A 27,707-nucleotide genomic window follows, 5' to 3' on the forward strand; every position below is an offset into this window, starting at 1 on the left:
AGTTTTTATTCGGGTACCGATTGGAATTTAATATTGTTATTTTTAAAAATATATTTTTAATATTAGTATATTAAAATAATTTAAAATAAATAAAATAGCACCTTTTGAAGCCGAACGCAATAACCCTATTAATGTCTGGAAGATATATAACTTCTGTTTTTCTAATATATTTTAAAAATATATTTAATTATCAAATTAACGTTTTTTAATAATTTTTTAATGTTTTTAATATATTAATATAAAAATAATATATTTTAAAAAAATATAAAACCTTAAACAAAAGTCAATGGCAGTCTGCCGCGAATCAGGCGGCGCATAATTGCATGATATCTGAGAAACATCCAAGCCTGTACGTGATCGAATAAAATGAAAATGGTGTGTGTTGCATTGCAGACATATAATTAATTGGAAAGGCCTTCGACTGATTTATTGTGAGATTTTATTATCCAAGACCTGAGCCATACGTTACCGAAAAGCTACAATTCAATTGGTATCAGTCTCTTTTCTTTTCTTTTTAAGAGATCGTGAGCTCAAATCTTGTCTGAATAACTATATATATATATATATATAAACCGTGCGTTTAATTATCACATGTACAAACGCATTCACCTTTTTCTGTCCTTTTCTTTTACTCCTCTTTCCTGTTAAATATCTTTATATGTGATAATATCTCACAACTAAAAACATATTAAAATCTAAATAACTAAAAAAATAAATATTCAAATGGATTTGCCACCAGATTTAATGAACATTTTAGTGGTCAAGGATAGAATTGAAGCTTTTGAAAACTAAGAAAATATTCAATAAGGGAAGGAGAAAAGGCGGTCTAGGAGGAGTTGAATAATATAAAAATACAAAAATAAATTAATTTAAAAAAATACTTTTAAAACATAAAAACAAAAAAAAAAAAACTCTATACACATCCAAATTATTCAAGTGGGTTATAGTTTTCAAAAGATAAAAGAAGTTAATTATATATTTGAACTTGCCAAGCATTATTTTTACCTATCAATAATCTTATATTTGATCAAGTACCGTTTCGGAAGTAGTACGTATAATTGATTACTGTGCATGTTTAAAACTTAGAGTCCTTGCTATGTTTTAATTAATGGAGAATAATTAGCAATTAGGACAAACTATATATCAAACGAATCTTAAAAATTTATTGAAGTCTGAGATCTCTTCGAAAAGATGGACATATGTAAATCTTAACCAAGCTAGGAACTTGTTGGCGTGCGAATTATTTTTTAACCATTTTCAAGTGCTTATTGGTATTAACCTTTTATCATCTTATAAGTTTTCTTCCTACTAATCACAGATTTAAATCTTATTAATTCATTGCTTGTTTAAATTAAGAGATCTAACAAGTTTCAACATATATAAACTAATTATAATTTTAATTTTATGCAAGTTTTATATTTAAAAGATTTTTTTTTTCATGCAATAAAAATTATGATAGAAACTGAATACTGATAAAGTAGATATCAACAACATTACTAAATAAATATTGATAAAGTTTATTTAAAAGTATGGTTGTGGTTATTTTTCAAAATATTTTTTTTGAAAATATATTAAAATAATTTTTTTTATTTTTGAAAATTATTTTCAATATCAGTAAATCAAAATAAATTGAAAACACTAAAATATATTAATTTAAAATAAAAAATAAAAAAATTAAAGTTTTTAAAAACATTTTTAAAACATAAAAATAAACAAAATATTAGCTCATGAGCACCACTCAATATTAATAATAATAAAAAAATACCTAGCTCATAACCACGAGTCATGCTTAGCCACTAATCAAGGGTAGAAAATTAAGTAGCCACAAGATTTAACCAGAATCAACTTTCCACATACTATATATATGTACACATATCGACCTACACAAGATCCTCCCATGACAAACGTCTTTCTCCACACAATTCTAATTGCCTTTCTTCAAAGAAAGACCTTTTTTGGCAATCAATCATCACCTCCAAATTATCAGTTTCAGAAATGATGTCCTTGCTAGCCAACCTTTCTTTCGTACTCCTTTTCCTAGCCATCATCGCCCACCAAACTCCATGGCCTATCACTGTCCTTTTACTCTCATTATTCTCTTCCTTTGCTCTCTCTCTGAACTATTGGTTAGTCCCTGGAGGTTTTGCATGGAGAAACCATCACGACAATCAAAACCCTTCAAAGTTCCGGGGTCCAATTGGCTGGCCTGTACTAGGCACTTTACCTCAAATGGGTTCACTTGCTCATCGAAAACTAGCTAGCATGGCTAACTCGTTAGGTGCAACTAAGCTTATGGCATTTAGTCTAGGCACAACTCGTGTGATCATTAGTAGCCACCCAGACACGGCCAGAGAAATCCTATGTGCGTCTTCTTTCGCTGACCGTCCTGTAAAGGAATCAGCTCGTTTGTTAATGTTTGAGCGTGCCATTGGCTTTGCTCCATCCGGGGACTATTGGCGACACTTACGTAGAATTGCTGCAAATCATATGTTTTCCCCTAGGAAAATCTCTGGTCTAGAGCCACTTAGGCAACGTTTAGCTAATGAAATGTTGGCGGAAGTGAGTGGGGAGATGAAGGAGAGACGGGGTGTTGTGCTAAGAGGGATATTACAAAAAGGTTCATTAAGTAATGTACTGGAGAGTGTTCTTGGCAGTGATGTCCATGTGAAAAGGGAGGAGTTAGGGTTCATGGCTCAAGAAGGATTTGACTTGGTTTCAAGATTTAATTTGGAGGACTATTTTCCACTAAGATTTTTAGACTTTCATGGGGTGAAGAGAAGGTGTTATAAGCTGGCTGGCAAGGTTAATAGTGTTGTGGGTCAATTTGTGAGGGAAAGAAAAAGAGCTGGGGACTTCAGGAGTCGTAGTGACTTTCTTAGTGCTTTGTTGTCTTTGCCCGAGCAAGAGCGGTTGGACGAATCAGATATGGTTCCTCTTTTGTGGGTAAACAAGCTCTCCCTTTTCCCTCTCATTATTCTCAAAATAAATTAAACTAATCATTTGGCATTAAAAAAACTGACAAATTACTTTCCGTTCCTGAATTTTGTGTGAAAATAGTGATATTGACATTTAGCCTACTCATCTCTAAAACTATATGTTATTCCCCGGTAAATACACTTTAAATAGTACAAAAGCTGCTGTAAAATATAAATTATTGTTAATTAAGTTTGGTTTCTAAACTAATTAAAACCTCAACAAGAATATTATAAGAAATATAAATTATTTTAGACGTTCTTTTTAGCTTTTTTGTAAAGTTTTTCACTATTTTTAGAATTAAGAAACGACATGAACAATTTTTATTTTATTTTACATACAAGCACCTATTAGCAATGTAAAAGATTATTATTTTTTTATATATTTTCGTATTTAGTTTTACTATAAATCTAGTGTAGATAACAATATAATTCTTTCACGATAATTTTATAATTGAATGGAATAAAACTCATAGTTTATAATTAGATTATTATATATATATATATAATATTAAGAGGATTATTATAGATTATGATTTTGATTTTTTATGAAAAATAATTGTAATCTTGAAAGCTGGAAAAAAAACAGTTTGTTTTTGCTACCTAACACGCCCATAATTTTTTCTTAATTTTGTAATATAATAAGAAAGCAAGCACGTTCTTTCCTATAATATACGATTTTATTAAACTTTAGAGCATATATATATATATATATATTTAAAAGAAAACGAGGAGGATTTGTGCAGATATTAAACGTTGAGATATATGCTGCGTGGCTGAAATTTTACGATGTCTCGAGCGTGAGAAGTAAAATCTTTCTGAAATCTAAAATATCTTGACAGAATATCTTAAAACCCTCGCCCGTGTTTTGTCTTTTTCCTTCAACGATGTAAATGATCAGTGACGGTCGTTTTCTCACTCCTTTGATTCCCCAGTGACTCCCCACTAGCGAGGTCCTTCGCTGCACCACATCGATCCTTTTCAGTCCCCTTTATTTGATTGATTCGTAACTATTCCATATTTAAGGAATTTAAAAGGTTCCTTGTCTTTTTTTCAAGATTTGAAAACGACCATTATGATCTGACTAACTCCCAATTGGTCATTAGAAGTTGAGGCCATGCTTCCCTGTTTACCGCTGTGGATATGTCAACTTGTTAGTCTGCCGACCTCAAACATTACCCGAGTAAATTAAATCAAATAAGAGTTCATTTGATTAAATTTATTTATGGTTCTATTCCCTTAATTAAAATTTAATTGATTTTATTTTAAATTGATTTAAATTAAGTTATCCAGCCCATGAATTTCATGGATCTTGACTGGATTGTAAAAAAACATGTTTAATATCTCCCAAGCTATGATGATATTTGGTATTGTTGTTTAGCTATATTTTTTTTAAATTTCTAATCTCTTAACTTTGAGATATTATTTTTTATATTTTTTATTGTTTTGATGTATTGTTATTAAAAATAAATTTAAAAAATAAATAATATTATTTTAATATAAATAATTTTGGAAAACAACATTTTACTGCTAGAATCTTAGTCTACCTCCCTTTTTATCCACACTTCTTCGTCCATTGAATCACAGAACATTATCAATTCACTTGTGGCTCCACGTTTTCCTTTGCTTTTTACTTTTTAGGAGGCTTACTCTTAACTGCACAAATGACTATAAAATAAATATACCTAGTATTTTAATACGTGCCAAAAGTAACTCACAGCAAGAACCTTGTCGGGCAACATGCGCAGGAGATGATATTTCGAGGAACAGACACAGTTGCTATACTTCTCGAGTGGATCATGGCGAGGATGGTGTTGCACCCAGAGATCCAAGCTAAGGCCCATCAAGAGCTTGAAAAGTTCATTGGCAATCACAGGCAAGTGCAAGATTCTGACATCCCTAATCTACCCTACCTCCAAGCAATAGTCAAGGAAGTCCTACGACTGCACCCACCTGGCCCACTTCTCTCGTGGGCCCGTATTGCCATCCACGATGTGCACGTGGACAAAATGTCTATCCCCGCTGGCACAACAGCAATGGTCAACATGTGGGCCATAACACATGACCCGTCCATTTGGAAGGATCCATGGGCCTTCAATCCAGACCGGTTCATGGAAGAGGATGTGTTGATAATGGGTTCAGATTTGAGGCTTGCACCTTTTGGGTCAGGGCGCAGGGTGTGTCCAGGCAAGGCACTTGGGTTAGCCACGGTGCACCTATGGCTAGCACGGCTTTTACACGAGTACAAGTGGCTACCCGCCAAGCCCGTAGATCTTTCTGAGTGTTTGAGGCTCTCTCTCGAAATGAAAAGGCCACTGGAATGCCACGTGGTTCCATGGGGCCAATTTGCTGATTTTGATCAGAAAACTTAGTGGATGGTTGTTTTTAGGCGTATGGTATCGTGTGGAGTGGTTGTTTGTAAATTATAATAATCTACTTCCCTCCTAGATTGTGTAAAGAAGTAAGGTTGTGTGTTCGGTGTAGACATCCAGCTAAATAATATAATAAACTATTTTTAGAAAATACAAAATGTATCAGGACTAAATTGAACATATCCAAATCACAGGGACCAGAATATGAACGAGGTAAAATAACAAAAGACACTTCAAAAAGCCTTTTTTATGCTTACCCTTTTCATTATACATTACACGTAAAGCTAAAGGGCATTGTTGTTTCACCTTGAATTATGAACAGTGCATTTCTATTTTACCCTTTACAAACCAAAGAACCGATACACATACTCAGGAGTAAAAAAAGCTAATATCTTAGAGGTATTTTTCTGTATTTTTGTACAGTATAATTACCACATAGTTCCTAAAATTAAACTTGTTTTGCCTAAGGTCAGGAGCCATTTTTGGTTCCTTCACCTTGATTTTCTTACAATTATCTCATCAAAACAAAAATGTCATGGTCTTTTTATAGTTCAAGGAAAAAAAATAGCTGGCATGTTAGTAAATAAGAGTCATACTTTTTAAATGATACGTTTGATAATTTTTTATATTTATTAATAAGCTTTTGAAACTGAGATTAAAGCATCGTGCCATTCTCTATACAAATGGAATGGTATGTATTGGTATACATAATATAGAGAAACTCTAAAAATAATTCTTTTTTTTTATTTGAAAAAGATGTGATGACCTTGTAAAATTATAAAATAATTCTAAATATTTTAATTATATTAAATTTTATTGTTTTTTAATTTTATTTTAAGATTAAAATTATTTTGTAGAAAGCATTAAAAAAATTAATTTATAATAATTTTATTAGAGAGTGATGAAATTACAAAAAAAAAAAAACAAACTTGACATAACAAAAATTACTTTGGTATTTTGAAGAGGGTCTGGTGTTAAAACTAACGAAAGAAGAGAAAATAAGAGACAAGAAAGAAAATATTGGTATTTTGAAGAGGGTCTGGTGTTAAGACTAACGAAAGGAGAGAAAATAAAAAAAATAATGGACTGTCAGAGCTGTCCAGGGAGGAGTTCTTTTGATTTCTTTTAATATTTTGTTTTGTAGAGAACTGCAATATCTATTCTACTTTTTTTAAAAAAGCATCGTATTTTGCAAATCATAATTGTGCTATATTATTGGTAATTGTGAGTTACAATACACTGAAAGATGAGATAGTTTATTGTGATGCAATAAATAGAAGCATTTAATAATTTGAGCTCGTAGACTAACTTCCAGCCCGAGCTAAACTCAAATGGCAAGCTAGGCCTGAATTTCTTCTCCACGAGCCCATGGCGTGACAAAAACCAGGATCAAGCGAGGCAAGTGAGAGTCTGCGATTCAAAGTCGAAGCTGATCCGTGGACGGCTGGAGCTTTCAGGCTGCAGCGGTGCTTGAAAAGGCATCAACTCCAGTTTCAAAATTTCATAAAAGATTCTTCCCACGAGGCCTTGCAATGATTACATCAGAACGTTAATGTATTTGCAAGGTAGCCCTTTGATTTTGCAGTAATTAAAATACGGGCTGCTATTGCATGATCCGAAACTCTAACGTATCTCTGCAGTTTTTTAATTCCCATCTTCAAGTCCACCTCAAACGTGTCTTTTTCATCACATTGTCCGTATCATAAATCCAAAAGCAACAATAATCCACTCATAGACAACCAAATCAGGGAGGGAAAAACAAAATGCTACAAAATAAAATAGAACAATGAGTGTAAGAAAAGTCAATTGAACAGAGAGTACGAGTTATATACTGTCACTACATTGCATCCACAAATTAATTTTTTAAACCAGGAAGACAAGACCACAAAAAAAGAAATATACAAAGAAGGTCACCATTTTTTCCGACGAGGAGAGGATTAAAATTAAATTAAAATGCCAAAAAATGAAATTACAATTGTTTTGCTATTTTTTGAATTTTAATTTTGTTTTGAATTATTTATTTTCAATATTTATGGAAGGTTTTAATATGATAATAAAAAAATAAAATTTTAAAAATAAAAAATATTATTTTAATATATTTTTAAATAAAAAATACTTTAAAATACAATATTTATTAAACTCCCTCCCTCCACTTTTTTTTTTTCTCGCTCGTAAATAAATTTCCTAGCAACCCAAGCAATTCCTCAAACGACGCCGTGTAAAGCTAGCAAAGTCTAACCAAGAAAAAGAGCAGGATCTTTCACAATCTCAGACTAACAAATTGAAAAGCATGCGCTGCTCCGCCTGACTAAATTATAAATTAGTCCCTATTTATTAACCCCTGTCTTAAAAATAATTATTTAGTCCTTTTTTACTTTTTATTATTTTCTAATTTGTTTTTAAATATATAAATTAAAAAATAAATAGGTATTATTTGAAATATTCAATATAGATTAATATTTTTTAAAACAAAATAATATTAAATTAAATACGTTCAACATTGTTAAGTAAAGTTCTTAAGATAAGGAGGACTAATCAAGTCATTTATCTAAACTAGAGGGTCTAATGTATAATTTACCTGTTACAGTTTCCAACTCTCACCCGCTTGCACTATCTTTCGCGAGTAAGGAATCTCTCACAAACTTCAAATTATAATATTTTGTCTTTTTCACTGTTTCTGTCTTTTTCTCTATTTTTTTCTTTTAAAAAAAAAATTAAATACCTGATGAATATACGCACAAGCAGGGGGGAAAACTCGCAGCTAGGTTTGGTCTCTGACAATAATATATATACATAAAAAAAAAGTTTTTTCAATCTTTCATGGTTTCCCTCTCTTTTAAAATCCTTGGAGGGAAATAAGAACTTTTTCAAAAATTAAAATAAAAACAAAGACCCCTAGCTAAGCCAAATTTCTCTACTCTTTCACTCTTCTTTGATTCTTAAAATCTAGGGTTTTACTGGTAATTAATTTACTTCACCGGCTCTCATTCATTTCTTTAATTTGCAGCCAGAAAAATGGTGCTAGTTCATCACTTGCAATCTGTTCATGCTCGATTTTAACTTATCAGGTAAGCTTCTCTTATTACTGCTCGTTTTTAGCTCTCAACTACTTCTCTCTCTCTCTCTCTCTGTTTTTTTTTGCTATTGTTCGTGAAGTTTATGAACTTGATGTTTTGAATGGCAGAATTTTTTTTTGGGGGGTTTAATTTGTTTACTGAAGGTGTTTTGGAGTTTGGCATGCTGGAATTGGAATTTGGTGATTTTGAAGTGGAGGGGTCTAGGGCTTTGAGTTTCTGCAATTGCATGCATTTGATTCTCAATTTTAAGCTGTTTTTTGAAATGGGTTTAGGGAATTTATACTGTATGTATTGAAAATAAAAGGTGCCCACTTATTTGTAGTGTAGATTTCAAAATGTTATCTTGTTTGTATAGACTTCAGTGTATAATGAATGCAATCTTCGTCTGGTTTTTCGGAGTTTGAGATTCTAAAGTTTTAATTTTTGATTCATCTTTAACCTAAAGTTTAAAGCTAAACAGTCTGAAGCTTAGGAAAATGTATTTTTGATGGGGTTTTCTTTAATCCGTGATTTGTATTTGGATATGTTGGTTTAACATCATGCCTTTAAGCAGTCTTTCTGAATTCAAAATCCTACTTTAATCTGTTATCAGTGTAATTTTGCTGCCAAAATATGACAAAGACTATATTTTGTGTATACAAGGCTGCAATGTATCCTTGCATTTGTAGTGGGAATCTTCCACTTCACCATCAATAATCTGCTTTGTGTGTTGCATTGGAAGATATTTATTATATAGTGATAAAAACCAACTCTTTTCATGCTTTAAGAAGATCCATTTTGATCTTTCTCTTTGCTATTTTCATTTTTCACAAGACTGCGTGGTTGTAGATATTAGCGTGCATAAAGTTATAGCTGGTTGACCTTGACTTGAAAATCTAAACAGTATCTGACTGAGTCAGAGTACAGGATGCTCCGGTCAGGACTGTATCTCCAATTTTTTGTTTTTTCTGCTGGAGCTGAATAAGGTGGAATAGCTTCAAGTCTGGGACAATCTTCCTGTAGAAATGCAAACTAAGAAAAGAATTTGTGGAAGAAATGCTTCAAGAGAGCTTGCAAGTCCTATGATTTCAAGAGCTCAGAAGAAACTGTCTGAAAATGTGCAAGTCGCGGAGAAAGTTTCAGAACTAATTACATCTTCAGCTAGAAAGCAGAAATGTAATATGTTGCTACCTTTTCATTTTTCCAGTTAATGCATGCTTGCACAGAACACAGTAGGTTGACTTTTTCATGGAAATTGTAATAAAGTGTCAGATTTAGATTTTTTCTTTTGCAGCAGTGGCAAGGAGTGGGGCAGCGAGTCTCTTGCAATTAAAGACGTGCTAAAAAAGTGAAATGTTGACTACTGTTTTGAACTTAACACTCCAAATCAACAAAACACATTACTCAATACGTGACATCACCTGTGCGGTACTTATCAGTGTCAAGCAATTTGATCTGCCCAAGCAAAATGTAATTCAACTCAATGTTAGCAGATTCTAGATTGAATTTAGGTCCCTGAATTAAGCTTAATTCCCAAGTTTCTCTCATTTTTAAGTTATCATAATTTAGCATTTTAACTTGCTGTTGCTTCACCCATGACCTCTTATAACTCCTCTTACGTTTTAAGGATATTGAATTTAGTGATAAAGGATATGAATTTGTTTAAAAAGATGTAACTGTATTATTATTATTGCATAAAGGATATGAATTTGTTTAAAAAGATGTAACTGTATTATTATTATTATTGTATAATGTACTTGACCGTGCTCCTGATAGCATCAAGTTTCATCCTCATTGTATCTGCTGCAAAGTCAGGATCTGAGGAAATTCTAATATTAGGGAAATCAGCATCACACATTGTGCTATTAAGAATTAATTTTCTCATTTATTATTTTAGTAAGAACCTTCAATCTTTTTAATTGTGTTTACTCCAATCTAAAAAACTCTTTGCAGGCACCCTTCCAAAGAAAAATCAGGAGCCTATTGCAGCAACAAATTTGAATACTAGATACAACTCAGTGCATCATAAGGCTTCTGATGCTTCAACTCAATGTGATGTGGTGGATCCTGAGGTAACTGCACCAACTGTGTGTGCTACGCACCTTTCTACCCCTGCTTTAGATTCTTTCTTTTCAGGTTTGACAATGAATATGTAAAACTTGACATGCTCCTATTCTAATCAAATTTTATTGGTTGTTTTTAAATAGCTCTCAGAAGTGCATGCCAAAAGAGTGAAAAATAGCAAGAAAATAATCAACATGTCAAGCATTAAGATTCTGTCATATGATTTGCTAATTTGTATTGCAGGGCTGTAATGAAGGAGCTGCTCAATGTGTGGTTCAAGCTATATTTTCTCCTGCTTTTCACATATCTAAGATTGCTGGAGGAGAAATTCCTGATGGAGGTGAGTGACAATCAGTATTTTTGTTTTAAAGCTGATATGCATGAACACGTGTTTATTTAAGCTTCTGTTATCTTTTCCTTCTTATACAATACCTTTTTTTTTTGGCATAATATCCTGTTTAGTTGACTTCATCAAACTGTATCGGACTGGAGAGTCCCGGGTTGATATGCTGGATGCTCATCTTACACAAGAAACCTTGAAACCCTTTTTTGGAGAACACAATGAGAGCACATTATCTTCCCTCAACACAACTTGTCATAGTGTCATAGAAGTGGAGAAAAATATATCAGCCAAAAACTCATATGTGGATAACTACGGTGATCAGGTGCTCTCTACTGATGCAACTACTGTGAATTCTTGTGGTATTGCAGTTTCAAACGGAGTTGGTCTTCCTTCTGAAGTTTCATCTATATATCTTGCAATGAAGAACTCAAAACTGGAATGTGTTAATGAGCATGGTCAAGATTCTATGTCGACTGATGTTTGCATGGAGGAGGAGGATTATGAGGAGTTTGATGACTTTGACCCTTATCTATTTATAAAGAACCTGCCAGAGTTGTCATCGGTAGTCCCCACTTTTCGGCCTATGCTGCTACCTAAACAGACACGGAGTTGTCCTCCTACAACTCTTGTTTTGGACCTGGATGGTACAGAATTTTAGACTTTTATTTCATGTTAATTTTATACAAACATGTTTATTACACATGATCTTTAACTTTATTGTTTTATATTCTGTTCTCGTGATTTATGTGTCTTTATTAATGATTCAATTAATGCCAAGCTCTTCCTTTTGCTCATTTTATCATGCTGAGGTAATTGTCTCAGAATCTTTTGGTTTTTGTATCTGTGGAGGGAATGCTGCAGAGTCCTTTTGTTTGTTTGTTTTTGTAAAACATTTTTAGAGACTCTTGATGTTATTGTTTGTTTCTGATAAAAGAATGCCTTCTTACAGTATTTCATATGCAATTCTCATTTGCAAGGTGTATTAATTGCGGTGTGAATGGCTGAGCTTTCTTGAGATTATTGCATCCAGATGACTCATGAAATGCAATGTTCTGATTTCTCTGTGTACCTGCTCATCTGCTTCTTGTAATTTTGATTATGATGATGAAGTGAACATCAACTATATTTTGACTTATTGTTGGAAGGTAGGAGTTTGTTTAACCAGAAAAAAATTTGGAACCAAAGCTGCCATACTTGTTTTATGAAGCAACAGTTTTCCATTTAATATTGTGCAACTTGCATATTCAGCCATTGGCTACCTGCATCCTATTTGTTTCTGATTGTGAAAGCCTTGATTGCCATTTTTAATTTCAGAAACACTGGTGCACTCCACACTTGAACCTTGTGATGACGCGGACTTCACATTTCCTGTCAACTTTAACCTCCAGCAGCACACAGTCTTTGTTCGGTGCCGTCCTTACCTCAGAGATTTCATGGAGAGAGTTTCTAGTCTTTTTGAGATCATAATATTTACAGCTAGTCAAAGTATCTATGCAGAACAGCTTCTAAATGTGCTTGATCCAAAGAGGAGGATATTTCGACATCGTGTTTTCCGTGAATCCTGTGTTTTTGTCGAGGGTAACTACCTCAAGGATTTGTCAGTTCTTGGTCGTGATTTGGCCCGTGTTATTATAATTGACAACTCTCCCCAGGTACTGTTGCAGAATTCTTCTCTTTCAGTGCTTTCTGATTTACACGGCTTGAATCATAATTTGATTGGTCTTTTAGAGAGACTGCTTCCTTTTACTCGGTATTTGCCTTTTTCAGTAATGTTTTTGGGAGTGTGGGGTGGGGTTGTTGGGGACATCTGGCATTATATTTTGTCCATGGCATAAAATTGATAAAAGCTATCTTCTTAATATGAAAACCATTACTATTTTGTTGCTGATTTGCCTAAACACTAGAATTTTTGGAAGATGTTGCCCTGTTTAATCAGTAACACTCTGAATTGAAATAACCATTCTTTGCAATGGCAGAAAGCCATTGTATGAGATTTCTGTTTTCTTTCTTCATTGTATCCAAATCATTAGATATTGGTGTTAGCTGTCTTTAGAAACCATGGATACTTACCAAGATAAAAACAATTGCTTGACTAATCGGTTGAAGGGAAAAAGGTGAGGAAGAGAATTGAGGCAGGGTTAAGGAGTGGAATGGCTAGAGGCTTTTAGGAGGGGTCAGGTTTCTATTTGTGAGACTTGTTAGAGCTCAAATTGTTGACTAGGTCGATGGTTTTCATTTCAGGCATTTGGCTTCCAGGTAGACAATGGTATACCAATTGAGAGCTGGTTTGATGATCGTGCAGATAAAGAATTGCTTTCACTACTTCCATTTTTGGAGAGCTTGGTTGGGGTCGAAGATGTTAGGCCAGTGATTGCAAAGAAATACAATCTTCGGCGGAAAATTGCTTCAGCTGCTTACCCTCCATTGAATTTAAGTAGAGATCCTTTTTGAAAGGTAGCTTCAAGTAGAGACGAGATCCTTCTGAAATATTCGAGTTGGGATGCAATTATAGGATTAAAATGTCAAGGAAATCACGTTCTCTTTCGTGGAGAATGTCTTTGCAACGGTGAGATTTGAAATTGAAGTGCGATTCTAACAAGAAAGAGGGAGGTAGGTGTTTATGGATTTAATTGTGTGAGAGTCGGAAACTGTTCATGGTAGGAACCTGGAGCGTGAAAGTGCACCACAGGTAAATACTTGAAAATAAGAAGCTTCATAGACAGTTTAATATGTCAACCCGGTTATGAGTTCGAAACTAATTGAATTTTTTAGGTTATTTATACTATACTAGATTATGGGAGCATCTAGAAGGGTGTGAAAAACCCATGGCAATTCTATCTTATTATTTATATTGAAGCAAAAATTTTCCTTTCTGCTCTTCTATGTTGAATTGTTAGACGTTATGTAATAATTTTTTTTAAAGTATTTTTTATTGTAAAATATATTTAAATAATAAACTTCTTTATTTATTAAAATTTATTAAAAAAATATTTTAAATAAAAAACAATTTTTTTAGAAGTATAAGTTAACTAGTGTTCTGAAATACCATCAATTCGAGCGTGTTTAGGAGTGGTTGGGGTTAATTTGTAAAATGCTTTTCATTTATAAAAGTATATTAATAATATTTTTTATTTTTTAAAAAAATATTTTTAAGATTATTATATTAAAATATTTAAAAATATAAAAAATATATTAATTTAAAAAAATTAAATTTTTTTAAAATATTTTTCAAACGCTATGCTAAAAAATGCAAGGATAACACGTGTAGATCTAGAAATAATTAAAATTTGCTTTGAAAAATTTCACTCTTTCATCCATGGCAGGGGCGAACATCTGTTGATTGGATTCTACTTGGATATTGAAAATTTAAAAAAAAATCAGGAATGTACTTTTTAATTTTGAATTGAACTGAATTGCAGTACCAGTAGTTCAAGGATTCAGTTTTTATTTAAAAATATCGAATTAGTATAATCAACAGACTTTGATATAGTAGAATCTGAGTGTCTGGCTTTTTTATTTTTTATGTAAAAAAATTGATTTGGTTTGGTTTAATAAATTTAATTTTTTAAAATTCGAAAATTGAAACGAAGAAAATTGGATTTGTTTTAAGTTTTTTTAATCAATTTTTTCTTCAGTTTAACATCTTAAATAGATTTTTTTCAGCCAATCAGAGTATTTAGTTATCCTGATCGCCCATATTTTCCCATCGTCATCCCCTTTGACAAATGAGAATTCACTGCATTGAACAAGGACTCCATTGTATGAAGTAGACAAAAGCTGTCTTCACAGCAAGGACTCCATTGGTGTCTACTCTGTAGTTTATTGGTTAATTTTGCACTAGAATTTTTGGGTTGGGATGTTATTCATGCTTCACTGCTGTAGCAGTGCTCACTGATGACATGCTGAGAAAAGTCCTCCCGGAAACAAAAGCCTTGGGATCTGAGTAGCTTCACCTTATTTCATGGCAATGTCACATTTAGGATTTGTGTTTAGCTGCCAACAGACAAGGCAATTGCTAGATTTACCTTGTGGCTTTGTGCGACTTGCTTAGTGTTAAGAAATTCTTTCTATTTGTGATTTCAATCCATGAAAAGGTCCCTGTTTTTCTTCAGAAGGCATTTTGGCTGCCAACAAGACAATAATGCTATAGAATTGAGAGTTGATTGGATGTTCGCTCAGATCAAGAGCTACCTACTTCCATTTTGGCAGAGCTGGGCTGCAGCTGGTGTGAGGTTGCTGATTGCAAAGAAACACAATCTAACCGAGGAAATTGTTGCTGCTGTGTGCATCAACTGGGTTCAATTGAAGAACATCCTTTTGAAAGGTAGCCTTAAGCTGGTCAGGAACAGATTCTTTTGTCAAGCATGTATTTGCAAACCTGATATTTGAAACTGAAGTGCGGTTCCAACCAGAAAGAGGGAGGGAGGTTACCACGGGGTTGATCGTGTGAAGAAGCTGAAACTTTTCATACAAGGAAGCTGGAGAGTGAAATTGCACTACAGCTAATGCGGATGACAAGAATGTAACATAAATCTATCGGAAATAGACAAATTCATCTGTTTGAGAATTATGATCTTTGTTTCATCATAAATTTTACTCCCAACGATTTTACAATTGAAATGTGACGAGTGATGGTACTGCTTGCATCAGCCTTCAATTGAAAGATTTTCATTCTGTCTGGAAATAGAGGCATCATGAATATTAATATTTTTTTCACATTAATTTGCCTACCATTTTTAAATATTAATCTGATATATTTTAAAGCAAAAAATATTTTAAAAAGTAATTTTTATTAAACTAGAAAACAACATTACACGGAGAAATTAGTGGCAACTAAGAGACGACTCTAATCCCTAAACTCGTCAGGAAATTGACTGCATTAATCACCAGCTGCTCAACCACACATCCTTTTCAACATTCAAACCAAATTATTTGGTAGTTAGCTGTTACTATGCTTGCTTGAGATAAAATTGCTTCAGATGAGGTCTCCCCTCTATTCCTCCATGACCTGGACTTCATCCAACACTGAAAAATGACTTCCTTGATAGAAACCTCTTGATCGTTAGCTTTATCACCAAGTATTACAGTTAATAATATCTTACATAAATTGTCAATATGGTTAAATTATCCAGGTGAAATTTGAGATGAAAGCGATATTGAAGAAGGATACCTTTCATTTACTAACCTAATCATGGGATTAGAAACTATATAAGAATTGACATTAGAAATTAGGTCTTAATTTACGAGTGGTGACCTAAAAATATGCCTAAAGCAAGTCATTACTTTGTGGTTTTACAATCTGTTACATCAATATCGCTTGGCATTGCATTTCGAAGCAGATAGCTAAATGAAAGCTCCATTAGTTTGTTGCTGAAAATGGAAGTCTGCTATACCGAAGACTACAACTGCATGGGACTAATCTGGACAATGCCATGCCAAATAGAGTTGGGATTTTCGTATTATTATTTGGTAGGAAGGAAGGACAGGTTTTTACTTCAAATGAAAGGAGACCAAGGAAATTGGCTTTGACTGTACTCAAGAGTTGTCAATAAACTGAAAATGTCTGCATATATTATTCATGAAGCTTGTTCTAGTTTACTTCTCAATAAAAAAACTATACAATTTCTATCACCTAATCACCAGTTAAGCCCTTCCCTTTACTATTTTTGATGAGCAACCAACACTTTTCCTTGAACAATCTCTCTATATATACTGGATTCCAAGATTTTATGAACATATAGTCCAAGTGTCTTGACAGAAAAAAAAACAATTTTACGTTCAAGCATTGGAGCTTGTAGCCTTGTCTGAAAGAAGAAACAGATAAAATGGGCATTTCTTTTCTTCCATCTCCAGCTTTTTTGGGACTTCTTCTCTTCTCATTCGTCACTTTTTCTCTCCATCCTAAGTCTGCAGTTGCCATTACTAGGCACTACAAACTTGATGTATGCGTAACATGTCATTAGCTTTGTTACCTAAACTTATCAAGATAATATTGTCACACACATTACTTTGCTTTCACATTTTTATCCAAAAAAGAACATTATTTCGAATTTTCTCCATCCGTTTTTCTTAGACAAGTTTTCTACTTCATTGCAGGTCATGTTGCAGAATGTGACACGCCTTTGTCACACCAAGAGCATGGTGACAGTCAATGGGAAATTCCCAGGGCCTCGCATTGTTGCTAGGGAGGGTGACAGACTTCTTATTAAAGTGGTTAACCATGTCCAAAACAATATCTCTATTCACTGGTATAATAGGCATTTTCAGTTTCATTTTTTGTAATGTACCTGATATCGCGAAAACGTGGTCTGAATTTCCATCTATATTTTCATTGATAACAGGCATGGAATTCGACAGCTTCGAAGTGGATGGGCTGACGGACCAGCATATATAACTCAGTGCCCTATACAAACTGGACAAAGCTATGTTTATAACTACACCATTGTAGGACAAAGAGGCACTCTTTGGTGGCATGCCCATATATCATGGTTAAGATCAACTCTCCATGGTCCCTTGATCATTCTTCCCAAACTCGGCACTCCTTATCCATTTGTCAAACCTTACAAGGAAGTTCCCGTCATCTTTGGTAATGAGCTATTTACGCAAAGCTACTCTTAAGAACTAAATGGAATTTACAATTATTCTTTCCTGTTGAGGTCGTCTGCATTTGCCAATACAAGTAACAAGGTTGATTACTTAATTTGCAGGAGAGTGGTTCAATGCAGATCCAGAGGCAATCATTAGCCAGGCATTGCAAACAGGTGGAGGGCCAAATGTCTCTGATGCCTACACTATTAATGGACTCCCAGGGCCATTATATAACTGCTCTGACAAAGGTACAATATGTTAGCAAATTAGGCCTTCTACCACAATACAGAGTCTCTCTCTCTCTCTCTCTCATTTACGTTGTGTAAATGATACTTGGCAGATACTTTCAAGCTAAGGGTAAAGCCCGGAAAGACTTACCTTCTTCGCCTGATCAATGCTGCACTCAACGACGAGCTTTTCTTCAGCATAGCAAACCATACATTCACAGTTGTGGAAGCTGATGCTGTGTATGTGAAACCATTTGATACCAAGACGCTTCTCATTGCCCCTGGACAAACCACAAATGTACTTCTCAAGACCAAACCCCACCGCCCAAATGCCAAATTTTTCATGACTGCTAGACCTTACGTGACTGGTCAAGGAACTTTTGATAATACAACTATTGCTGGCATTTTAGAATATAAAGAATCGCATAAAACCATTCAATCAAGCCACTCTACTAAAAAACTACCGCTTTTTAAACCAAATCTACCACCTCTAAACGATACTTCATTTGCAACAAACTTCACTAGAAAACTCCGCAGCCTAGCCAATGCACAATTCCCTGCCAATGTGCCTCAAAAGATTGACAGACAATTTTTCTTCACAGTAGGCCTTGGAACACACTCATGCCCCCAAAACCAAACCTGCCAGGGACCCAATGGAACAATGTTTGCAGCTTCAGTTAATAACGTGTCATTTGCAATGCCAACCACGGCTCTTCTCCAAGCCCACCATTTTGGTCAATCAAAGGGTGTCTATACTCCTGATTTTCCAATCAACCCACTTACTCCTTTTAATTATACTGGAAATCCGCCAAACAATACCATAGTGAGCAATGGAACAAAGCTAGTCGTGCTTCCTTTCAATACCACTGTGGAGCTCATTATGCAGGACACTAGCATACTTGGTGCAGAGAGCCACCCTCTTCACTTGCATGGCTTCAATTTCTTTGTTGTTGGTCAAGGTTTTGGGAACTTCGATCCAAATAAGGACCCCGCAAATTTCAATCTTGTCGACCCCATTGAAAGGAATACTGTTGGTGTGCCCTCTGGTGGGTGGGTTGCTATACGATTTCTAGCAGACAATCCAGGTTGGTAATTAGTAATTACTGCAAGTAATGCAAATTAAAGGGTCCTAGATTACGCAGGAAAATAAACCTATGTAAATAGTATTATGTTTCTGCTAACCTCTTTAATTTCTTATGATTTTTTCTTGCGTGTCCGCAGGTGTATGGTTCATGCATTGCCATCTAGAAGTGCACACAAGCTGGGGTTTGAAGATGGCTTGGATTGTCTTGGATGGAAAGCTTCCCAATCAGAAACTGCTTCCTCCACCTGCTGATCTTCCCAGGTGTTGACATGCAAGCTTCTTCTTAACGACACAGAGAGCAGAAACTGCCCAGAAGCTCTTCTTTTTTTCTTTGGGTTCTTTCCTACTATTTTTTATGTAATCTAGCTTTGTTCCTCGGCTCATTTTCAGCTTTTGTCCTATGAGCATTTATCTTCAGAGATCATTGATTACCCATGTTGGAATTGAGGAAAAGAAACAAATGTACAATTTTTTTCCCCAACGAGCTTGCAAGAAAACATTTTGCTATTATTTACATTTGTTTTCAAGATTGAGCTAGCAGTACAAGGACTCCAATTGCATAGCAGTCTCGCAAACAAGGATGGATAATTACAAATAGAAATGACTGAATATAGTAAAATAAAACCATCACCCTGCTCATTGTCATATATTATAAAAAGAGAGTCAAGATTTCCAAGAGGAATTGAAAGTTGCAGAAACTGCATCCTGTCCTTGCTGTCTAGTGAAGCTTGAAACTGGCAAAGCAGCAATTGAATATGAGATGGGTTTGCAAGAAATCCGTGGAGTCATGAACATGTAGATGCCTAGAGGGTGTTATCTGTTTCAGTGAAGTACAATGTGGAAAGAAAGGTTTGATCATTGTAGCCATGGAAACTAAGCTATAGCTTGAAGGTATTGATTCAAAACTTGCCCTGTTTTTTTTTTTTTTTTTTTCAAGTTAAAGGTGTTCAAAATATTGAAGTAACTTTTCCCATTGAACGTCTATGAATATTGATTTCACATGTTTCATTAAACATGGCTTCTAGTTCTTTTGCTGGCACGCATCATTACAAAGTGCCTATGAGACTTCATTTGCCTGTAGCTTATGAAAGTTCATGCTGTTGTACAGCTTATCCTGCTGATTATGGCGTCTGGTAATCGTTAGCTACTTAGCTGTACTGAAGTATGTTACAAGCTTGTAACATATAAATAAAGGAGAGAGAAAACTCTCAAAAGGTTTCCACCTGTTTTTTCATCATCAAGGGCCACAGGGATTTCAAGATGACCGAAGTGACTCAAATCAGTGAAACAACAAGAGGCTAAAATTCTTCCACACCGGTAACTACCGTAGAGAATCTACTCCACAATTTAGAAAGCCAAGAAACCAAACCCAGAATGAAAATGGATTGGCCAATCATAACCCCAGTATCCTGGCTTCAGGTGGTGTTACTTCCACACCATTACCAATAGGTTGAAATTTACCACAAAGTCTGAACGGGAAGACAGTGCTCTAAAGGTCTTTTAATCTTTATGTTCAAGATTTTCTGGTAATGAGGATACAATGAAAAGGAAAGAAACAAGACTACTGTAGGCAGTATTTTCAGGGCATCTCAGAAGATTAATTGCTTAAATTTTATTCCATGAGAACGAAACAACACTTGGTGACAGAAGACACTTGGATGATAGGAAAAAAACGAGATGCTTGACAATTAGACATGCACCAAAACAAGATGCAGATAAACTTGTCACCAGACCTCTGGACGCAGCTCGCCACTTGCTGGGGGCATCCATCTCCCAGAATTATAGACACTTTCACCAACTTTCCAACCAGGAACATCCTTCATTACTTCTGCCTCGTATTCAAGATATTTCTTCCACTCCTTGACGAATCTAAATAAAGGAAAATAGGAAGAAAGGAAAGACATGGATATTTTATAAATAAGAGGTGGGAAACACATTAGGAAGTGATGAAGGAAAAGAGCTGTTTCCTACCTTTCATCTTCTTCAGCTTGAAGCAGAGGCAGGATCGCCCTGCGTGCAGCATACTTCTCTTCCTTAAGTGCCCTGCAGAGTGAAAATGATTTAAGAACAAGTTCACAATTGCTAAAATGGCCTAAAAAGGAACTTGGAGGCTTTGCAGCATAGCTATATCACCGATCACTACATACAAGGCTAAAGAGCACACAGGTGCTTGAACTACTAAAAAAAAATATAGAGTACAAATTCATGGTGATTAAAACTTTTTTTATACAGCATACATTAATCAGGGTTTCTTACAAGAGGTGGGCAGTCATATATGCACCTTCAAGGTCGAGTACACAACTAATCCAGCCTCTTGACATGTCCTTGGCTCAAATTGAGATTTAAACTTGTACATGGGCAAATATGCATGACGTGCACTGACTTTATGCTTTTACTTTAGAACTGGAAGCATGGAATATATATTGCATTCAAAACGATGCTTACTTTCTATATTTGTCTTTCAAGATGCCTCAACATCCTACTCCTCATGTGAGACTATCCAGATGTATATATCCAACAAGGAAATAAACATTGACATGGGTATTGACCCCTCGGATAAGATGCACCATAAGCCATAATCTTCTGAAATAACGTTCTTGTATAGAAATCAGGCTACAACAACTAAAATGACAACTTTAAGGAATGTCAAGAAATCACAAAGGTGGTTTCCAAAAACAGGAATTTTTTCTACACCTTGAGAAGGAGAACACAAGGAGGCCAAGTGCATAAGATTTCAAAATTCTAGTCTGCCCAGGTTGATTCTCATCAAAGAACAAAATATAATCTGCAGGTGATGCGTCCATTGCAGCCACATTCTGAATACAAACAGTTTCAAAAGGAAAGTAAATATAACAACGAAAAACCTTACTCTAAGCATTCATCTAAGATCATTTTTATGTTCAAACTGTTTACTTGGATTTTGGAGGCTTTGACAGCCATAAGTAACACACTAGCTCTTTCACAGGAATAATCTTTCACTTTCCCACCAGTACCAGAGACGACAACTCCAAACAACTTACTCAAAACATGGTGAATCAGTGTCTCCTCATTGAAACTGAAAGTTTTTCCTTTCACTGTCATTCACAAACCTCAATTTACTTTTAGGTCAGGTGTGTTCAAGATTGAGTTTCCAAAAGCAAGGTCTAAATGCTTTGAGGTTTCAGAACCACGGTTTCTGGAAATGTCACTAAACATGCACAAACCTGCTTTTTTTGACACAAAACCTACCTTTTGCCAACTTAACCAATCCCAGACATGTTCTCTCCCAAGTCAAAATAATAACCATTTTCATTATGTTATATTAATTATGCAAAATTGCTAATTCCATGGAAAACATTAGCAAGCAAAGACCACAAATCACCAAAACATTTAAATTATACTTAACTCACCTTCTCAAAAATCAAAGATAACACGTCTCCCACACCATGTAGTTGAATGAACAAAATCAAATTTATCACGGCAATTCACTTCTATAGAGCATTTTGATTGGAAAGGTTGTGGTTTTTGTACTTTTCTATGCTTTCAGTGCAGATTTTGTAAAAGTGTATGTGAGGGGGGAGAATCTACTCTCAATTCTTTTAAGGATTTTGGGTTGAAAGTAAAAGCTATACATTTGTAGCATACTAAAGAGCATTTTTCCAGTGAAGGTAGATACAAATATAATTAATTAACTTGGAAGTTCCTTGGTGCCTCTCGGTGCTTATAATAACCGATTTCTATTCTTTACCCATCAGAAACTCGGTCACAACCCACCTAGAATCTGAAATTTTCTAATATCCATTTGAGAAATAAACAAAATTCATCTACAAGAAACCATGTCCGCTCACAAGGCTTCATAATTTCTACCTGTCACCCTTGAAAACACAAAAAAAAAAAAAATTATGGCTACCACCCAACACCACAATCAAAATAGGAAAATTCTAACAAAATTCCAATCTCATAATGCTAACACTATGATGAACCGCCATAATCAGCACATTGTAGTGCTAATTTCACAATCCAAACAAATCCAGATGCCAAGTATTGTCACAAACAGAACCGTTAATTTTGATAATTTTGAAGTGCCAAGTAAAGAGTTCCTCACAATCTTCAATCTAATCATCCAATCCAGAACACACAAAAAAAATCCAAATCCTTCAGATTCATAACTTTAATTCAAAATCAAACAAACCCCGGATACCAAAACCAGTCGAAAACCACAAAAAAATCGAAAATTGAAAAAAAAACAGTTTTTACCTGCGGATCTTGTTGCCCTTGCCGACTTGGTACATGCCATATGAAAAGGCACCAAAAGCAGCGAGAAAGATGGCCATAGCACTAGGACCTTTGCTGGGGATCCTACGAGCGAATCGGACAGGAGCAAAACCACCAGGAGGAGGGCCGTCTTGAAGAACAGGCATGTCCTTCACGCTTGCCATCCCTGGCTTGTTTCTTATCACTGCCTCCGTCATTTTCTCTTGATGTTGCTCTTTGTTATCTCTGTGTGGTTTTTTTAGTGAGATTGGTTTGTTTTGAGGAAAGTGAAGACCGAAAGATGAACAGTAGGGAGAGCTTGGGAGTAAAAAATGCGATGGTGTGTAGAGGGTTACACACGTGCGTGGTCAGTCGTTGCTTGCCATCCCTGCCTTGTTTCTAGTCAAGTGCCTTTTTCAACTAGCCGTTCGATTATTAACAAGATGGCATGACTGCACACCGCCATGAATTTATAAAATAAATATATTTAATAGTATTATAATTATAAATTAGTATTAAATAAATAATAAAAATTAAAAATATAACAGAATTAATATTTTATGAAAAAAATTATATTAATTATTAAATATTTAAAAACTGAATAGGATAATTTATATTATTTTTTTAGAGAAGATACAGTATCTTTACTATATGTTTTAGTTCACTATATGTTATTAATAGCAAAAAAACATTACAATGCTAAATTCTTTATAAATTTAATATAAATAATCAAAAAATATAATTTTGTGAGGAAAAAAACCTACGAGGAAAAATATTGTAACAATTGATAATGTTTTGTGAGAAAAACTATATTATTTTCTCCAATAAAATCAACAAGGAAAATTTTAGAAAAAATCATAAAAAAATCATTTAGAGAAATATGGTAGCAATTCTCAGTATTTTGTGAGAAAATTTACAATATTTTTCTCATATGATTTATTTTTATTGTAATTATAATTCTTAACCAACTCAATATTAAAAAAAATCGACAAAGATAATTTTGAAAAAAATCATAAAAAAATTATATGGAAAAACACTACAACAATTTACAGTGTTTTAAAGAGAAAAAAATTACAAAACAAAATTCTCAATAAATTCAATATTAAAAAAATAAAATTGACAGAGACAATTTGAAAAATAGAAAAAAATATTTTGAAAACACTGTAACAATTCATGGTGTTTTGTGATGACAACTACATACTTCCCTACATGATTTAATTTTATTTGTAATGACTTATAATTGTAATTTTCAACCAGCTTGATATTAAAAAAATAAAATTAACAAAGATAATTTTAAAAAAATCATAAGAAAAAAAACATGTTGAGAGATACTCTAATAATTCATAGTGTTTTACGAAGAAATCTACAATACTTTCCCCACATTATTAAACTTTGTCACAAAATTAAATTCTAACCAGTTTAATATTAAAAAAATAAAATCAACACAAATAATTTTATAAAAAAATATTACAAGAAAAGAAAACACAAAAGAAACTTGAAAAAAATTATGTACAAAAAAACACTATGATAATTCACAATAATTTACAAGAAAAATTACATTGTTTTTCTCACATATTATAACTGTAATTTTTAACTAACTTAATATTAAAAAATAAAATTAAAAAAAATAATTTCAGAGAAAACTATAAAAAAAAACCATGTGGAGAAACACTGTAGCAATCAAACAATATTTTTAAAAAATTACAAAATTAAATTCTTAATCAACTCAATATTAAAAAAATAAAATCAACAAATATAATTTTAAAAAATAAATAAATAAAATAGAAAAATCACGTGGAAAACACACTGTAACAATATATAGTATTTTAAAGAAAAAATTATAATTTTTTTTTAATCAACTAAATATTAAAAAAGATTGACAAAGATAATTTTTTTTTTTTTTTTTAAAAAAAGTAATTTTTTGAAAAAAGGAAAAAACACAAAAAAGGAGGAAAGTTGGGAAAAAAAGGTGAAAAAAACAAAAATATATATATATAAAAAAGAAGGAATGCATTATGGATTACTAATTTGTAATCCACGGTATATTGAGTAGTATTGGGTATGGGTGGACAATTAATTCTCTACACCCTTTAACTTATTATTTAATTTATTACCATAATGTTTTTACATTACTTCTATTTTATTTTAATATATTTTTAAATAAAAATTTATCTTGCAAAAGAAAAATATATAAAAACATGACATAACTAAATAAACAAACAAATATCAAGTTTTGTTAAATAATATCATATTAAAAAGAGAATATGACATTTAGATCTTGAAATGTTTGAAAAATAAAACATTAAATTGTTAATAGTTAATAATATTACAGGTACAATAGAAGCTTTTTTTTTAAAAAATAAAAAATTATAGATGTACAGAAAACCAATGTGTTCTTGTTTTTGTTGTTCAATGAATCAATAAAAAAAATCTGAAATTTGTACTCTATAGATTATATAAATAAAAAAAATATGTTCATGTGGTGTGTGATGTACGTTAGAAAATGAAAAAAATTCTTCTATAGTGATGGTTGAAAAAAAAAAACAATCATGATGCTATAAAAAGAAAAGTTCCTGTGGTTTGTAAAAAATTAAAAAAAGTTATATAAAAATTTTATTGAATTTTTTATACGGGAAATACAACATTCGGTATTAAATCAGAAAATAAAAAATAATATACAAAATATTGTGTAATAAGAAAAAAAAGTTATATAAAAGACACATACTGGAAAAAGTAAACAAAAATTAAATAGAAAACAAGTATTCAAGAGTTTATATTAAAAGACTATGAAATAAATAAATGTGTAATGGTCATTTGAATAATTTTGAATAATTTAAAGATATTATAATCGAAGAGTATTATAATCAATAAAATATTTTTAGAATATTTTTTATACATAGTAATTGATTTGTCATTAATAAAATAATTACATTAATGTTGTTATAAATAATAAAGGAATTGCAATTTACAAATTTCTGGAACTGCAACCATTGTTGTGGCATAAAATATATAGTGGTGGGAATGAAACCAAATATATTGATATCTTGATTTAATTTTTTTTATTATTATTAAGAGGATTTTTAGCCAGTTTCATATTAATTTGGATTAAATTTCTTTAAATGATTTTAAAGATACATCTTTTTTTAGATGCTATCTCTAAAATTCAAGTCAAGAAATCGAAAAAGATAGCAAACATTTTTTATTATTAAATTTATCCATATTAGGATTTTTCATGATGTTTTATTACAATTAATGATCCACACTTATATATTACATATATATTAACTTCAACTAAACACTTTGAAATCTAACCATTCGCAGAGCAACTTGTTTCCTTTTCCTTTCCTTTTTTTTTTTAACTGAAAAGTCGCTTTCCATTCAAATTCATCCATATTTAGACTAATGCATATGTGTGTGTCTATATATATATATATATATATATATTAAATTTTTTCTTTAAATATCTTAAATGATAAGATGAGAAAGACATTTGTATGGTAATACTTTATAAGCGTGCGATAAACATTGTTATTTATTTAATAATATAGTTGTGGTTTAATTTTGAAGTATTTTTATTTAAAAATATATTAAAATATTTTTTTTAAAAAAATATTTTTAATATTATCATATTAAAATAATTTAAAAAAATTAATTTAAAACAAAAAAATTAATTTTTTTTAAAAATATTTTTAACGCAAAAACAAACAGAATTAACTATATATATTGAATTTTTTTTCTTTTCATTATTTACATGACAAAAGTAAAATTTAAACTCAAGACCTCTCCCTTCTTTTAGGACTATTTTATATATGTTTTGGCTCTCTTTAGGACTAGCACCAGAGGATTTTAAAGAATAACCAGCATGCCCAAATGTTATTTCTTATATGTATCAAAAAAGGTATTTTCCCAGTAAAAGAAAGAAAGAAAAAGATAACGCAAGTAAAGTGTGTCCCGAGAATCATAACAAAATTTAAAATATTTCATTTTCATTTGAAAAAAAATCTCTCAAAAACACAACCATGATGAAGAAAATGTTACATATATTTATTTATTTATTTATTATTCGTGGATATATAGTGATGATGAGTGTAAATTCTTGCACATATTAGGCTCTCTAATATGTATTCTAATAAGTTTTGCTCTTTTAAAAGATATTTATTAAGAAAAGAGTTTTTTTTGTTCTTTTACTTATAAGTGACTAAAATTATCATCTTCAAAAAATATTATTTTACTAGAATCAGATGATGATTTTTGTCATTTCAAAATGTATCATCCTGGGGGGATGTGTATTTTATAGTTATAAGTGCCTAAGATTCTTGTCTATTGGTCAATATGGGATAGTGATATTACCATAGATCCCAAAGAAGAAAATATGGTAGCTGCACATGACTGACATTCTTACATACGACTCCAATAATGATATGTGTTTGCATCCCAACATGGTAGATCTCTCAATAGAAATTATCCCATATAATGAGTTTTATTCTTTTAAAAAGTTTTTTTTTTAGAGAAAGGTATTTTTTGTGCTTATAAACAATTAAAATTCTTGTTTTCTAATTAATATGGAATAATGATATCATAACATAGGACGGAGCTTATTGTCATGACCCTTCCTAAATTTTTAAATTGAAATTTCATTCTTATATTTAAAGATATTTCATTTAGGTCCCTAATAAAATTTTGTTTATTACACTTGTGACCCCAATTCTTTCACTTCACTTTTATTTTTGCCCTTTTATTTTTCTCACTTAGACTCACTAGTGTAGGG

General features: G+C 32.6%; 4 protein-coding genes across 7 annotated transcripts; 3 read left to right on the forward strand and 1 right to left on the reverse strand.

The window, feature by feature from the left end:
- Positions 1-1,886: 1,886 nt before the first annotated feature.
- LOC105109219 (cytochrome P450 78A4-like) lies at positions 1,887-5,455 on the forward strand. The gene is made up of 2 exons (XM_011003839.1): positions 1,887-2,943; positions 4,721-5,455. Exons 1-2 carry the CDS (start codon positions 1,996-1,998, stop codon positions 5,342-5,344), a joined length of 1,572 nt encoding a protein of 523 aa, XP_011002141.1. The 5' UTR covers positions 1,887-1,995; the 3' UTR covers positions 5,345-5,455.
- Positions 5,456-8,066: 2,611 nt separating this feature from the next.
- LOC105109220 (CTD small phosphatase-like protein 2) lies at positions 8,067-13,688 on the forward strand. 4 transcript variants are annotated; one of them, XM_011003841.1, is made up of 7 exons: positions 8,067-8,412; positions 9,305-9,576; positions 10,354-10,472; positions 10,708-10,804; positions 10,927-11,451; positions 12,122-12,459; positions 13,049-13,688. In XM_011003841.1, exons 2-7 carry the CDS (start codon positions 9,426-9,428, stop codon positions 13,256-13,258), a joined length of 1,440 nt encoding a protein of 479 aa, XP_011002143.1. In that variant the 5' UTR covers positions 8,067-8,412; positions 9,305-9,425; the 3' UTR covers positions 13,259-13,688. The 4 variants fall into 4 exon arrangements, with proteins under 4 accessions (XP_011002143.1, XP_011002142.1, XP_011002144.1 ...); XM_011003840.1 differs by having other exon boundaries at positions 9,321-9,576; XM_011003842.1 differs by having other exon boundaries at positions 9,328-9,576.
- A 2,834-nt stretch (positions 13,689-16,522) lies between these two features.
- Positions 16,523-20,332, forward strand: LOC105109222 (laccase-17-like). The gene is made up of 6 exons (XM_011003845.1): positions 16,523-16,749; positions 16,904-17,055; positions 17,149-17,393; positions 17,515-17,643; positions 17,736-18,707; positions 18,844-20,332. Exons 1-6 carry the CDS (start codon positions 16,633-16,635, stop codon positions 18,972-18,974), a joined length of 1,746 nt encoding a protein of 581 aa, XP_011002147.1. The 5' UTR covers positions 16,523-16,632; the 3' UTR covers positions 18,975-20,332.
- On the reverse strand, positions 20,192-23,296 carry LOC105109221 (NADH dehydrogenase [ubiquinone] 1 alpha subcomplex subunit 13-A-like). The gene is made up of 3 exons (XM_011003844.1): positions 22,943-23,296; positions 20,678-20,749; positions 20,192-20,575 (listed from the first exon to the last, which is right to left on the reverse strand). Exons 1-3 carry the CDS (start codon positions 23,155-23,157, stop codon positions 20,431-20,433), a joined length of 432 nt encoding a protein of 143 aa, XP_011002146.1. The 5' UTR covers positions 23,158-23,296; the 3' UTR covers positions 20,192-20,430.
- Between the last annotated feature and the right edge of the window lie 4,411 nt (positions 23,297-27,707).

This window comes from Populus euphratica, unplaced genomic scaffold (assembly GCF_000495115.2).
Source record: "Populus euphratica unplaced genomic scaffold, PopEup_1.0 scaffold210.1, whole genome shotgun sequence".
Lineage (NCBI taxonomy): Eukaryota > Viridiplantae > Streptophyta > Magnoliopsida > Malpighiales > Salicaceae > Populus > Populus euphratica.

Excerpts from the sequence above, each read along its gene's own strand:
- LOC105109219 (XM_011003839.1), top strand. The coding sequence starts at position 1,996 with ATGATGTCCTTGCTAGCCAACCTTTCTTTCGTACTCCTTTTCCTAGCC. Across the intron at positions 2,944-4,720 it reads ATATGGTTCCTCTTTTGTGG|GAGATGATATTTCGAGGAAC; the intron begins GTAAACAAGCTC and ends CAACATGCGCAG.
- LOC105109220 (XM_011003841.1), top strand. The coding sequence starts at position 9,426 with ATGCAAACTAAGAAAAGAATTTGTGGAAGAAATGCTTCAAGAGAGCTT. Across the intron at positions 9,577-10,353 it reads TTCAGCTAGAAAGCAGAAAT|GCACCCTTCCAAAGAAAAAT; the intron begins GTAATATGTTGC and ends AACTCTTTGCAG. Across the intron at positions 10,473-10,707 it reads GTGATGTGGTGGATCCTGAG|GGCTGTAATGAAGGAGCTGC; the intron begins GTAACTGCACCA and ends TTTGTATTGCAG.
- LOC105109222 (XM_011003845.1), top strand. The coding sequence starts at position 16,633 with ATGGGCATTTCTTTTCTTCCATCTCCAGCTTTTTTGGGACTTCTTCTC. Across the intron at positions 16,750-16,903 it reads CTAGGCACTACAAACTTGAT|GTCATGTTGCAGAATGTGAC; the intron begins GTATGCGTAACA and ends ACTTCATTGCAG. Across the intron at positions 17,056-17,148 it reads AACAATATCTCTATTCACTG|GCATGGAATTCGACAGCTTC; the intron begins GTATAATAGGCA and ends CATTGATAACAG.
- LOC105109221 (XM_011003844.1), bottom strand. The coding sequence starts at position 23,157 with ATGACGGAGGCAGTGATAAGAAACAAGCCAGGGATGGCAAGCGTGAAG. Across the intron at positions 20,750-22,942 it reads AAGGGCAACAAGATCCGCAG|GGCACTTAAGGAAGAGAAGT; the intron begins GTAAAAACTGTT and ends TTCACTCTGCAG. Across the intron at positions 20,576-20,677 it reads CAAGCTGAAGAAGATGAAAG|ATTCGTCAAGGAGTGGAAGA; the intron begins GTAGGAAACAGC and ends TCCTTTATTTAG.